The sequence below is a fragment of the Ostrea edulis genome, chromosome 6 (genome assembly GCF_947568905.1).
Source record: "Ostrea edulis chromosome 6, xbOstEdul1.1, whole genome shotgun sequence".
Lineage (NCBI taxonomy): Eukaryota > Metazoa > Mollusca > Bivalvia > Ostreida > Ostreidae > Ostrea > Ostrea edulis.
In genome coordinates, this window is record NC_079169.1 from 60,382,389 (window position 1) to 60,397,376 (window position 14,988).

Below are 14,988 nucleotides of genomic sequence, written 5' to 3' on the forward strand. Positions count from 1 at the left end.
TACCGACAGAGCAACAATATTTCATACCGACAGAGCAACAAACAGTTGATAAAGTTACAAGTCTTGTTTTAGCAACAGTAACAATTAATCTGGTGGGACTAAAATTTATACTCACTGATCTTTCATTTGTTACTTACTGGTTTATAAATTGTTACCAGATGTATTACCATTGTATCAGACACAGCTGCGAGGCCAGTACCACATTAAGGCATTTAACATAGGTAGTGATCGTTTCTTCACAAAGCATCGCTGATAGAAGTGAAAGTCATTGGTCTCTCGAATATGAACTTGGAAATAGAGGTCCCATGTATGATAAAGAATCCTCATTGCTACGACCTTGAGCACCGTGTAGAGGTCAAATTTTGAGGCACTTTCTATACAACTGATGACATCTCTACACATAGAAAAATTCTGGAATGGAACCTAAACAATAAACAAAGAAAGAAACTATTATATCATGATATGTAGTGTTTATTTATATTATTTCATCATGTCTAAGTTGAATTTACATGTAAACTTAGTTTGTAATTCATATATATTTAAAAAAGATTACGAAAAATATAATGTGAATCAATTTGAATGATTGCAGGCTCACAGATTGGTGTTGATTGCAGCATGTCCCATGCTCCAGCACATGGAAAATGCCTCTGTTGGATCGCATTTAGAAGTCCGGCTAAATGCAGATATTAAGCAGAATTCTGTCACAGCCTTTTTGCAGTATTTATATGAAGGTTACATGATGTTAACAGAAGAAAACTGCAAGGATGTTGAAAAGATTGCAAAACTCTTGCATGCAGATGGTGTGGCAAAGTGTTGTATTGATTTTCAAAAGTGTTTGACTGCCAAATCTGGCATGTCATCTTATGATGGTGCTAATTTTGAAATGCAAGACAGTGTTGAATTCCGTTATGTATGTTCCACAAACATCCAAAAGACTCTTCAAGATGGTGCAATGAAAAGATCATCAGACAGCAGTGGTAAACCCCCAAGTCCTGATAATAAGAGAGCAAGGGTACAGCCATCTAGTCCAAGTGGACTGGGTCAGAGAATGGATGACAGATTCAGCATGGCACACAGCTATACGCAAGACCCATTTGAACGTGTCCCAAGACTTGGATCAGGTTTTTCTCAACCAAAGCCTCCACCAGGAGTTATAGAAATTATAGAGGATTCAGTAGAGTTGGTCACTACTGATCCTCCAGAGAGGGATGCAAATGGGTGGCCAAAGAAGTCAGACAGGCCACCGGTCCAAAAGAGCATGTCCATCTCAGTGGCTGGTCAGGTGAAAGGAGGTGACAGTGATGTACAAATTATCAATGTTTCTAGTTCAGGCGTGCCCCCCCAGAGCAAGCAACCAAATATAGGAAGAGGGCGACATGATCCAACAAATGAAAGACTTTCTTCAAGTTTCGATCAATCACAGCCAACAAAATCATCTCAGAAACAACCACCGTACAACATGGACCAGTCACCTCGGACAGACTTGGAAGGTGCTTTTCAGAGACAACAGTTAAGTCAAACAGCACAGACCAAACAGCCACCAGCAAGAACTTCTCATCCAGGATCTCATCACCCTCCACAACTTAAACATATGTCAGCTTCCAGTGTTCAAAGCTCTCAGAAATCCTTCGCTGCTGGTAGTCCATCTCAAGCCAGTTTCACTGCAGGCAGTGCGTCACAAGTCAATTTTGCAGCTGGCAGTGCACCACAGTCCAGCAGTCCTCAGATAATTCCTACTTCAGTAGGAACCATTTCCGTGAGTCCCAGGAATGTTCCAGAACCTTCACCACCATTGCCCTCACCAATCAAACCATCAGCTGATGTTAGCAGACGACAGCCAACACTTTTAATTGATCAGCCTCAGTCTGAAAGTACTCCTCCCAATCAGGATCTTACAACAAGTAATTCTCAAGAAAAAGACACAGCAACACAGAAAGCCATCGAGATGCACTCAGATGATGTTGAAAGGTTGCTAGCTGCATCTGAACCTGTTGCTATGCAGAGGTAATGTGGACACAAGCTTTGTTGGTTGAATACCATATGTTTAGGTCTCTATATTTAAGTTGTAGGGTCACTTTTATTGAGAATACATATATCAAACACTAAAACATCAAAATTGCTAAATGTGAATGTAAATGTAAATGTGAATAGAAGTCCTAGCTGCAGTCTGCAAAGATTGATAATACATGTACCAATAATGTTGCTTTTTCAAATTTATTTGCAGTGATAATAATGCTGATGGTAAGTCTGTTGAGTCTACCACAGGCATGACAGTGATAAAGATAGAGGAGGACGAGGACACAGGGGGGCTAGACATGTATGTCGATATTCCTGATGACATTAAACACCCTGTTAATCTGGGCAGTCAGGATGATTTGGGTGAGCCGAGCGAGATTGAAGATCCTCCGGGGGAATGGTCTAGGGAAGATTTCTCCAATGAGAGTAGCGGTCTCGGTGGTGATCCAAATGTTTCCTGGCAAGACGGTTCCTTTAGCAAAGGTAGGCTTACTTTTTAACTTGAGGTTAAGAGTGATGAAATTTGAGGCAAGTCTTGGTCATTGATAATCAATTTCTTATTCCAGGAAGATGTTTTTTAAATTGCAAAAAGTTTCAAATTCAATTTTTTTAAACCAAAAATTAGGGTGTTTTCCATCTTTATGTATTTCAATCATTTTTTTTATGTCATTAGGCAAAAATTCACATTTACAGAACTATATCTAATGATGAGAGAGGTGCAGGTATTGATATATTTTGAGCAGCACAGCAAATCACGAGAGGAATGCCCAAACTAGTTTTTATGGTTTTAAGACTTAACTTGGTCAAAGGCACAATGGATGCAGAATTCATATATTGATAAAAGTTTATGTAACATTGTAAATTATATTGTTTTAAAAACAATGCAGTGGACTCCGTTTACAATGAAATGCAGGGGAATTGGGAGATAATTTTTCTTACATGATTGAATAATTCAAAGATTTCTGATTGGATGAGATCCAACAAACGAGACAAAATAAAATGTTGCATTCATCCACATGTGCTTTCAAAGTAAATAAAAAGAACATTTGATTCTTCCAACTTCGGACCAAAAGTAATTGGGAATCCCCAAATTGATACGATTGGTTTTATTATTTGGTCATCCAATGAAAACTCGCGTCTCTAATAACTTTCGACTAGGTCTTGAAGCAGACGTTAACAATCCCGGGCAGCTTAGTAATAAAAACATGGCAAGATTTGCATCGCTTGACGACGCCCAATTCCAGCGACTTCTTGATGATAAAGATGCAGGGAACACTCAGAAGGCCACAAAAATGGCTGTGAAAGTATTTCGAAGCTATTTAGTGGAAAAGGGACTTTCTCCTGATTTTGAATTAATGGAACCAGATGCATTGGATTCTGCTTTGTCCAAATTTTATGCGGAGGCTAGAACAATCGGGGGTAAACTGTACAAAAAGAGCAGTTTGTTTTCTATCAGACATGGACTGGGCAGGCATTTGTGTGTGAATTCACAAAACCAAATCGATATTATTCACGGAAACGAGTTCAGAAAATCTCAGTTCGCTTTTTCGGCAGCGACCAAGGAATTGAAACGAAGCGGTATGGGAGGAGTTTCCCATTATCCGCCTATCGAAACCAATGACTTAAAACTTATGTATCAGTACTTTGATACTGAGGACAATGTAAAACTTCAGGAAAAGGTGTTTGTGGAAATTGTGTTGTACTTTGGTCGTAGAGGTCGTGAAAATTTGCACCAATTGAAGGTATCCGACTTCAGTGCCCGGCATGATGCAGAAGGTAGACTGTACATTAATTTTGACAAGGATGAACTGACAAAAAATCTTCAGGAGGATCTCAACACAGCAGATGGACGGATGTATGCAATACCAGGTTTGTAAAAAATATTTGATAAAATGAAATTGCTTCAATTCTTATGATAAAAAAAATTTGAATTCATTTCTTCTGAATCTGAAAATTAAAGCCAAATTAGATATTTAGATTTATATAATTCCTTTTCTTTTTTCTAGATGATCCTCTCTGTCCGGTAAAGTCATTTTTGAAGTACAAGAGACATTTAAATCCATTTTGTGAAAGGATTTTCCAAAGGCCCAAACGCAGATATCAGAATTGTATAGAGTGGTTTGACAACATCCCAATAGGACACAATAAAATTGGGAACATGATGGCAGGAATCTCGGAGAAAGCGGGCTTATCACAAAGGTACACCAACCATTCTCTCCGAGCCACGCTTGTTCACACCCTAGATTCCACTGGGTTGTTCAGAAGTCGCCACATCATGAGTGTTAAAAGTTATGATTAATTATACTGTATAAAAATCAACTAATTATCTTATCTGTTATCATTGACTTTTTGTGGAAAGCTTCAAATAAAATAAAGATGAATTTTGTATCATTGAATTATTTAATGGTGTGGTAAAACAGTTATTGGCATTTTCTCAGTCAATAGGGTCAGGTGAATGTTTTACTTTGAGGGTAGATAAATCATTGTATTAACTGACAAGATGTCAAGAATTGTATTTAATGTCCATTATTTGTTGTTTCTGTAATTACCATTGGTCAGAAGATTCTAAAAAAAATGCATAGAGAGAGAGATGTATGAAGTAGATCTATTAGCATTGCTTATAATTTTCACTTACATGTTTGAATTCAACCTACATGTGTATGAAGCAGTAAATCTAAAAAGTTTGTTTCTTTGGATAATGATAAATTTATCTTTCTAAGACAGAACCATAGATACCATAATAACTTTTCTTGATTTGAGTCTCAATTCAAATTTCTCCAGCGATGGAACCATGACTTGAATTCCTTCAGTATCAAAAGAATTTGAACCCCTTCAGTTGTTTAAACATGATTTGAACCCCTTCAGCTGTTTAAACATGATTTGAATTCCTTCAGCTAATTAAACATGATTTGAAATCTTTCAGCTAATTAAACATGATTTGAATTTCTGTATCTATTGAAACATCAAGTTATCAATATTAAACTGTCAGAGTGTGAAAGCAATTTATGTTTTGGCCAAAGCAGAAATTTGTTTGGTTCATGTCATGATAAGGATCATCTGCATCTCTGTCGCATCAAATTGATGTTAATTTTAGTTTATAATTATAAATTTGTTGATGATGCCATTGTCACTCAATTTTCAGCATCAGAATTTATGTTTGATAATAGTTGATTCTGTTTGATTAGTCCATTCAGTGATTAGCTGTCAAAATACAATAAATCAAAATCAATTTTTCACACATGTGCAACATTCTTCATGAGAGATTTTTTAAAGTCAGCATGATTTGAATACTAGTAAATAAAATCATCTGAAATTATCAAGCTTCGTGTAAATGTGTAGTAGAATTAAAAAATCTTGTACGATTTTTTCATTGTTCTCTCTATATTTTCCAGCTTCTTATATTAACATTTTCTGCCCCTAAATATTGGGTCAGACATTTTAAATCCTTTACAAATTTACATTTAAGGCAGTTGTCAACAACCAACAAAATGTTTGATAGCTTTTAATTTCACCTTTTCTCTCACAAGAAAATCGCCTTTCTTTTTCAAAGTCATAGTTCAAAATGGAAGAAAAGGACATTACAAATCAACAACAGTTCAGTTACACAATTCACCTGAATTTGATTGGTGCATCTAAGTGTATAAACAATGCTACCTGGTAGGGATTTTGTTGGGGTCTGTAGGGGGCCGAAATAGGCCCCAATACCAATGCTAAAAAGCAGGTATTTTTCCTAAATTTGGCTTTGAAATTCCCAAACAATGAAAACAAGTCAAAGCAGGGTAGCCTTATTGTTCATATATCTTCTTCACAGGCTTAATGTTTTGGTCTCTACTTAATCGAATGAAGTAAGCTTTGACCAAATTGAAAGTCAGGAGTCCAAGTATACCTTAATGCACTCTGGGTTGGTTTTCTCCCTACTTCTTTGAATGGAACATTTTTCTCAATTTGAAGAAAATGTCGCTATTTTTCCCAATTGGAAAGGCCCAGGCCCTTGAAATGAAGACCTTAAGAAAACCCCGTCTGGAGCTTTCCAGTATGTGGAGCAACATATGCAATTAACCATGGTGATAATGAATTTCATTATATTCGATAAAAATCGGATAAGAGGAACAAACATTTTACTGTGCTATAAGCAGAATTATCATTATGATCAATTTTATAGCAACCGTCTTTGTAATCGACGGAAAAAGAAGATATTGGGTTGGGTCCTAAAAATCAATCATTGTGTGGGGCATTTCATTGTATCTGATTTTGTTGTAAACGGAAGCCACTGTAGAAGGATACCATGTATTATGCATTGTCTAATGGAAGATTTTAAGGCAATTTAATAGTTCTTCTTGTCAGTGCCTATGCTATGTGTTAATACTGTCATTTTACTTGCACCGCTCATATAGATAGGTGTTAATGAAGTAATGAAACCAACAGGAAAGGATTGTTAAAACCTTGCAAATTTCATCATTCTTAATAATTCATAGGGATGGATTTTAAACTGAGCATATATGTATTGTCCTTTATCCTCAATTGTCAGGGTCTTTTTTAGAAGTTGTCTTTTAATAGTAGATTCTCAAGGAAATACATTTGGCAATGTGAAAAGACATTGAGAAATGGACAAAGAGATATACTGCTCACTATTTCCTGCAATATGGAAGCACATTTTTCACATTTAGACAAAATAGAATTTATCTTTACTTATTACATAATTATGATAATCAACTGCATTTTGAGGGGGGGGGGGGATCATTTGGACAAAGTACTTGGTGCAAAGATCAGAAATTTTTGACATGATTGTTAAGAATTGCAGGAATTAAGTGATCATGGCCCAGTATTTTATTTCTATTTATATCATGATTATATTAATTATTTAACATATAGGACTCTATATACTGTCAGAATGAATTCCATCCCTATGCTTTTCTACAGGTTTGACATTTCACATATTAATCTGGGTTCATGCTACACATTTTTGGTGTTTGAGTTCTTGGAAGTTGATCAACATAACCTCCGTACCATTTGCAGTGTAATAGGTTACAACAAATACAATTAACAGCAGAATAATGGTTTGATGAAATTATTCCTGAGAATGAAACATGTTTTGATAAAATGGATTGACCAATTCTGTAAATGATTAAAAAAAAATTTGCATCTTTTCATAATGGTACAGAAGTTCATGTTTCAGCCTTCAAAATTTTAATGTGTTAACAGTAAGTGCTTAACACATCATCTTCAGAGTATGTACTATTAGTCTGCTTAAAAGCAGAACAATTTTCCACACAAGCAGAGCGTGTGACAATAGCCTTGATCAAAGTATTGAATGTGGATCAAGCATGGTATTAGTACTTTGTTGTTCAATGCAGTAGTTTAGTAAATCAACATGTGTATACTGTTGGTTAGACTCTGTATTCATAAGCTCTCAGATGCACATATTATGCAATGCGTCTCATGGCTGAGAACATGATTATTTCGAGATTGATGATGAACAATTTTACCATGAAGAATATGGAAGGGGAATTTTTTTTCAGAAAGTGGACACAAGATAGTATCAGTTTACTATGTTGATATGTATATATCTACATGACAAGATGATTCAACGTAACTTTTTCAATGATTGTTTTGTCAAATTGTGTCGGATTGTTGAATTGCAGTGAATTGTGAAGTTGGCATGTTTCTATTTGTTTGTGTATTTGTGTAAGTCGTTTGTAAAAACGGAAATATGAATATAAAATAAAGACACATTTGTAACACATACATAGTAAATTTTGTTTTTGTGATTTTTACACATTTAACGGAAGTACTCGACCACAAGAATGTGCTAGTAGTAATCAAAACACATACATGTAATGTAGGTTCTCAGAAGAGTCCTTCTGTGGTTGTCAACATTACATGGGTACTCATCACTGATCAGGAAATATGTTAATCACTTGTTTAAAATTTGTCTCCACTTTATTCAAGGCACTTACATGCATCTCCTAGAAACAGTTGTAGGGAAGATATATATATATATATACACACACACATATGCTGCGGTCCCTATAGAATTTTGTGTCTAAAGGTCATAGGTCACCGTAATTGAGATGGTGCTGTGAAAGGAGAATGCATCATTGTGACCCATGAATATTGTTGAATAAGTTATAATCTAAATGAGTGTTTATCATAGAAAACAATAAATAATAGACATTGGTAGTCTACCATGCACTTCATATGATATGTCATGGCGGGTGTGACCGGTCGACAGGGGATGCTTACTCCTCGACACCTGATCCCACCCCTGCTGTGTCCAGGGGTCCGTGTTTGTCCAACTATCTATTTTGTATTGCTTATAGGAGTTCTGAGATTGATCACTGTTCGTTATCTTCACCTTTATAGGAGTTATGAGATTGATCACTGTTCGTTATCTTCACCTTTATAGGAGTTATGAGATTGATCACTGTTCGTTATCTTCACCTTTCATGAGGATCAAATAAAGCAAGTAGAAAATAGATATATACTGTACTTTTATCATTATCCCATTTTGCACTTTTAATATCTGCGTAAACACCCATACATTGTAGGTCAGTTTTGATCTTGACACCTGTATATGGTTGGGGAATATAGTGCTAATCTTTTCCATCCTTCTGTCATAATTCAGTTCTGTTCATTATCCCTTCTACAAATGCACATATTCAAATGACATTTTGTATATAAATACATTGTGAGAGTATCCAGGTCACGTTTTTAATTAGTTCTGGTGGAATAATTTTTGACAGAGCTGTGCACCTTGGATTTAGAAAATTTTAAGCAGTTAATAGTTTCTGTTCCTTATCTCAGTCCTACATGGTCAGTTTGTAGCAGGACACAAGTGTGTCATGAGAATACGCAGGTCAAGTATGTATTTGGTTCAGGTCCCCCTCCCCCCTAAAAAAATAAATAATTGGCAGAGTTATGCCCCAGAACAGATTGTGTTTAGTTCAGATTGAATAATTTTTGGAAAAGTTGAGTCATTTGGACTTCAAAAAATCTCAAACAATTAACGGTTTCTGCTCATTATGTCAGCCATACATGAACAGCTTGGACTGAACTTTTGGATATATGGATAAATCACGAAAATATGCAGGTCAAGTACTTGTATGGGTCCAGTGGGTAACTTTTGGCAGAGTTATGATTCTTGGGTGGTGACATTTATGTTGCTCCAACAGATTTAGTTGTTGTGTCAGGTTTTCTCTTCATAGAAGGATTGAATTCCTCTTTCAGTAGATATTTGAATATCCCTGTTGATGAGGCTTTCAGTGTAGGCAGAGAGACATCAAGAAATGATTAATTTGATTGAAAGTTAAGTTATGATGTAATCATGCTGATTTTGCAATGTTATTGCCTAATGCATGGAGGTCCAAAGAATTTATTTCTGTCTATGTTCAAATGTTATGTTGATTACAATCTTAAAGTATGTCTAGTTTTGACAGGGTGGGGAGATAAAGGTACAGTGCCTATTTAATGTCCATTCAATGTCACAGTTGGTATTTGAATATGACAATTTGGTAGACACATAATGGAATATTGCTGCATGTATTGGAATAAAATTTGTTTGTTTATATGTTGTTTATTGTCACATTTGAGAATTTTTCACTCATGTAGAGACATCTCCTGATTTAGGTGGAAGTGTAATAAACTTTGACCTATGTATGGTGATGAAGGTGGTAGCATTGAAGGTTCTACATCACAGATCACAGGTGCATTTTGATATCTTAGTCATATTTCAAGTTCAAAGTCAGTAACCAAAGTGGCAGTTTTGTACACAACTTATTATTTAGTGTCATTTGATAGTTTTTATTCTCATTCCTGGAACAGAAGGACATTTTTGTCAATAAGAATTATAGTAGTTGAGTTGTGGAGAAAACAATTGTAAGTTAAGTCACTTTCTGTGATTGATTTCCTTGTTTTTACATCCCTTGTGAATTGCTCGCTCATATTGAGATGTCAACAGCTGTAGGTAAAGTGCCTCAAATTTACACCTATGTACATGTATGATGCTATTAGGTATGTAGCTGTGATAATTCAGTCAGTGTCAGAATACAAACCATGACAACAAAGAGACGTTTGTCTTTCTGCTTTATACAATCTGAAGATGTGGCAGATTGAGTGGAAGATGCCTGTTGATTTCTAATCATTAGGTCAAGGTCACAGCCATTCATACTTGTCCAAAATGTACATGTGGGTTTGATGTCTTGGTCAAAGGACATTAACATTTCAAATTTAATTAAAATCAGATCCCATTGGTTGGATCAGATCCACTCACCTTGTTTGCTAATCAAGGATCAAAAGAAATCTCATCACGAATCATGTTCTTATGATCAGAGGTCATTACCTTTACCAATTACACCAGCTTTTGGGATGTTGATTACTTAATAGCAAGTTAACATGGAGTATGCTGTGACAGTTATTGAAAATTATTAGAGAGACAATGGAGGGGGGAAGAATCTTTAATCTGGTCAAATATTGGTGTCAATCGCTTTTGTGAAAACAAGTTTTACAAATATAGGTACATATTCATATTACACAAAGACTTCATAGGTTCAATTACAGTATCATCCCATCTCAATGAGGTGAACCTAGTCTTAAATAAAATCAGTTTAACTGGACCATAAATTATTGGCAAACCATAGGGTCGAAAAAGATAAGTATACATATGAACTGTCTCACTTCACAAAAATATTGAAATACGTACTTATTTACACACTTATCTTTAGGGTATTCAACATGCAGTTTTTAGGTACACTGTTACTTAAATAAGAAGTCCTTACTGGTATTATATGAGCACAACTTCAGACTGTGATCAATCCTTTTTAAAGCTACACTCATCTTCACAAGTCAAGAGTTATTGATTTGTTACCTCGCACAAACAGTAGTGTGAGGTATTCGAGGTAATGAATCAATAACCTTGACTTGTGAAGATGAACTACACTTTACTGGTATTTGTTTATTTAATAGCTTTCGTAAGGTTTTAGTGCTTGATGCAAAATAAGCATAATAGAAAATTGCAGTTATGTCAACAAAATGGCTGATTACTTTCATTTTCTCTAGCAAGTCATTCAGCCATGTAAACAATTTTTTGTCACATGATTCCAGACATTGTAAATAGCCAACAGAACACTCTGTTTCAAGGCATCAACCATGTTGCCCATCTGACATAAGTTTAGTAAATAAATTACAATCATTAAGTATCACTCCACCTTAATGTTATTCACATATCACCTGTCGCCCAATAACATCGCCGGCCAGTCATGGTAGCCTAGTGGTCATGGAGCTCTCTTTGCAACTTGGAAGTCCAGGTTCAATTCAATCCCAGCGCCACGTCAGATCTAAGACGTAAACATAGGTAGGGAATGTTCCTTCAACAGGAAGGATTCTTACTTAGATGGGACGTAACACAGAGCAAACACCAACATTAAGCCAAGTCAAGGTCATTGTTCATTTAGAAGTAGGATTTTCTTCTGACCCTTACTTTTTTAATATCGAAATATTCGGTATTAGTTAATCTTAGTCCCATAAGAACTACTCAAGTTACATTATATATGCAACAGGGGAAATTGCTTCACTTGCTTAGAGTATGTTGTCATTTTTACAAATTCAGTGATTTGTCATGATGGCTGAGTGGTTAGAGTGTTCAGGTCTTGGGTTCGAATCCTACTAATGCCTTGACCACATTATACCTTATTACGACACGAGGTCTAGATTTATAACACTTCACTTACAATTGGTGATGCCCAAATATGAATGAAAAATTATCACAGGGTCAATGGGACTTGAAGCAAATAAACAAGCAAATTCATTGAATTTAAAACAGCCATAAGAATTGAGCCATAAAGATGAATATGCTGCTATTCAATTTTTCATTCCCTCCTCTGAATTTGTATTTTCAAATAATTCATGTTTTCGTTTACTCTATTAAGTTTTGTATGTTAATGATACCTGTAAATTTTGTATTTTAATGACACCTGTAAGTTTTGTATATTAATGACACCTGTAAGTACACATAGCACAGAACATACAGTGTTCCTTATCAGATGTTGTCACTAACAATTTGTCTATCATTTAACAAGTTTTCAGTATTGCATCCATATCTACACATTTAGACACAGAAGGATACATTTAATTAGATGTGTATCATGCATGTACAGCACACATAAAACACTTATCATTCAAAAGTGCGGTAAAGTTCTGATCCTGGTATTACCCTTCATTGTGAAGAATCGATCATACCCATCATACTGACGTATTTTTAGAAGACAAACGCGTAAACATTGAATCGTGTTTTTCACGGTCCAGATAGGAAGTTCATCACCAAAAGATTGCGTTTGTCCAAGACTCCATAATGATCAGGTAATGTGCTGTGGTGAAACAGATATCAAAATGTTACTTGAACCAAATCAATGTCATTGTATGTAATGATAATGTTTACTATACACTTGTCGTATTTGATTATAGCTTACAGGTTTGCGCAGTGTTCTTTTGGTAGTAAATTTAATCTGTACATGTACCGAGACATGCAGTTACACATTTCAGAGGTTCATGTACCACACATCCTATTTCTGTGTCACCATCAGAAGACAGACACATGAGGATCACTTTATCTAGGTAGTACCTGGGTGGGAGGATGGGTGTACTAGATGCATTGCACGAAATCATGAAGCCTATTTCAAATATCTTCATGAACTTTTTCTGCCCCCCCCCCCTTTTCCATTAAATTGTAGAGGCATAGAGTGTTACCCCTTTTCATCTGTCATTCTATCATTCTCATGTCTGTCATTCTATCATAGTTTTTGTTGTTGTTGCTTCCTTGTCAATATTCAATACTGAATGAATATTCGATATGTCTCAATATTGAAGATTTAGAGGTCAAGTTCGAGTTTCATATTGATTGACCTATGTTTGCCAAAGTTATTTTCCCATATGAAAATATCTAATTACTGTTTTCTGGATTTTCGTGTCTGATTTTCACCAAAGTTTGTTGCTCCGAAACTCTTTTTATTCTTCCTGGACTAACCTTCTGATTTCTAATTATTAAACGTTCCTGGACTTTTCCTGCTGCTGTTTTAGATGATTAGCAGATTTTTATTCTGTACTTTTATAATGATAACTTTCAGATCAAAATTTCGCTTTCCGTAGTAATTAAGTGATTAATGTCTTACTAATTCATTAGCAGGTCCACATTACTCTTTCATATCCCTGCTAATTAATTTAATTCAGTTTTCTTCACAACTGATCAAGAAATCAAAAACACATTCTATTTTTGTTTCATTTACACCCAATATTATTTTCACATCCTTGGACTTCCAAATACTTCAAACTTGAATGTCAGCGGGGACATTAATACATGTGGTACTGATATAATGGAGGTCAAGGCCACAACAAATTGGTTTCCAATACACTCTTGTTAAGACCAAACTGTTTAAGAAGTGTAAGGAGTTGTCATGGAACCAAGATTGATCGATTGGTTAATTGTTTTACGTCCCAAGAATCAAGAAAAAGTAATTGATAATAAACGACATGGCATATCATGTGCAAATGACCTTGTTGAGCTCTAAAGGACGTTATGCAGTTAAGTATGATATATGGTGCCTGGTTTGGTGTATTTACAAGTAGTTTTTGTAAATGTAAATATTGTATATATTCAGACTTCACAACATTGGAACATTTAAACATGTTTCAAGACTTTTCATCTTTTTTTTTTTTTTTTTTATCAAATTGTGACATTTTTAAATTCAGTTTAAAATTTCTTAATATAATATTTTCTTTAATAGTGTTATTGTTAAATATATTATACATTGTAAAACATTGAATAGCAGTGGGTTCTTTTGTATGTATGTATTGAAATGTTTGAAATCGATTAGTCAGATTTGTGTGATAGGGGTTATGTATTGAGATTTGTTACATGTTTTTTTAATCATTACATATATAATGATTTTTACTCTGTTTGTTAGTGTTTTGTAGAATGTTCCTTCATATGAAAAATGGGTTTTAATTTTTTTTATTTGTTTTGTATTATATTATATTTTTTATCCAGTGATGGATATCTCAGAGTAAAGTGTAGATACAATGTAGAAATCAGCATGATGTTTTACACAACAGTATATCACGAGAAGTTGAGAATTGTATAGGTTTAAGTTATCTTTTCCTGTGTAGGTTTAGGCTATTTTCCTATTATGTAGGCTAAGTCTTTCTGAAACAGTTCAAACTAGGCCATTTACTGTCACTTTTTGTTTTTGATAGGACCTTATCCCCAGCCCTCTCTAACTCCGAGCAACAAAGGCCTGCGATGCAGAGAATGCAACATTGTGTTTGCAGACTCCAGAAGTTTTACTAGCCATAATATACGAATTCACGGATATAGAGCATACTGTTATCTCTGTAAAAAGCCGTTCAAGTCTGTCCTAGGTTTTAACTACCATAACAATATGAAGCACAGCTCTGGTAGCGAGCTCTTCTCATGCATAGTGTGCGGAAAGAAGTTTCAATCTCCTAGTCTTGTAAAACGACACATGGCTTGTCACTCCGACCACAGACCTTTTGTGTGTTCTGTTTGTCATAGGGGCTTCAGATTTAAAGCAAACCTGAAAACTCACATGAGACTTCATTATGCATAGGGATAGTATTTTTTGCTTCTCCTTAAATCTGGTAACTCCAGAGTTGACATGTACTAGTAAACATTGGGCATTGATATATGATGGACTGTTTCAAATGGAATGGATATGTGCTATGAAGTGTTGTAGAATGTTTTATTTTTCATAGATGTTGAATTTAAATGTGTATGTTTTAAATGAATAATAATAAAAGTTTTGGTGAAAATATCGCATGATTTTCTTTTTATTTATTTATTCATTATGTTTATCGTCACTGCAGTGTATTTTTACAGAAAATAGCGGTTACATAAATGTCTATTACGGAGATATTGGTTTTCTTATGATAAACTTGTAATTTATCCGGCATAAGAAATCAAGT

The 14,988-nt window shown here is 35.0% G+C and overlaps 1 protein-coding gene across 18 annotated transcripts in view; it reads left to right on the plus strand.

Moving 5' to 3' along the window:
• Positions 1-14,988, plus strand: part of LOC125647598 (zinc finger and BTB domain-containing protein 18-like) — a 35,910-nt gene that overhangs the window by 6,112 nt on the left and 14,810 nt on the right. For 16 of the 18 annotated variants that reach the window (XM_048874344.2, XM_048874348.2, XM_048874335.2 and 13 more), the window contains exons 3-4: positions 590-2,004; positions 2,225-2,499. In XM_048874344.2, the coding sequence (XP_048730301.1) occupies positions 590-2,004; positions 2,225-2,499 (1,690 nt within the window). Of the gene's footprint in view, positions 1-589; positions 2,005-2,224; positions 2,500-3,174; positions 3,886-4,022; positions 14,840-14,988 lie in introns of those variants that run through there. The other 2 variants (XM_048874331.2, XM_048874342.2) reach the window with 2 other exon arrangements.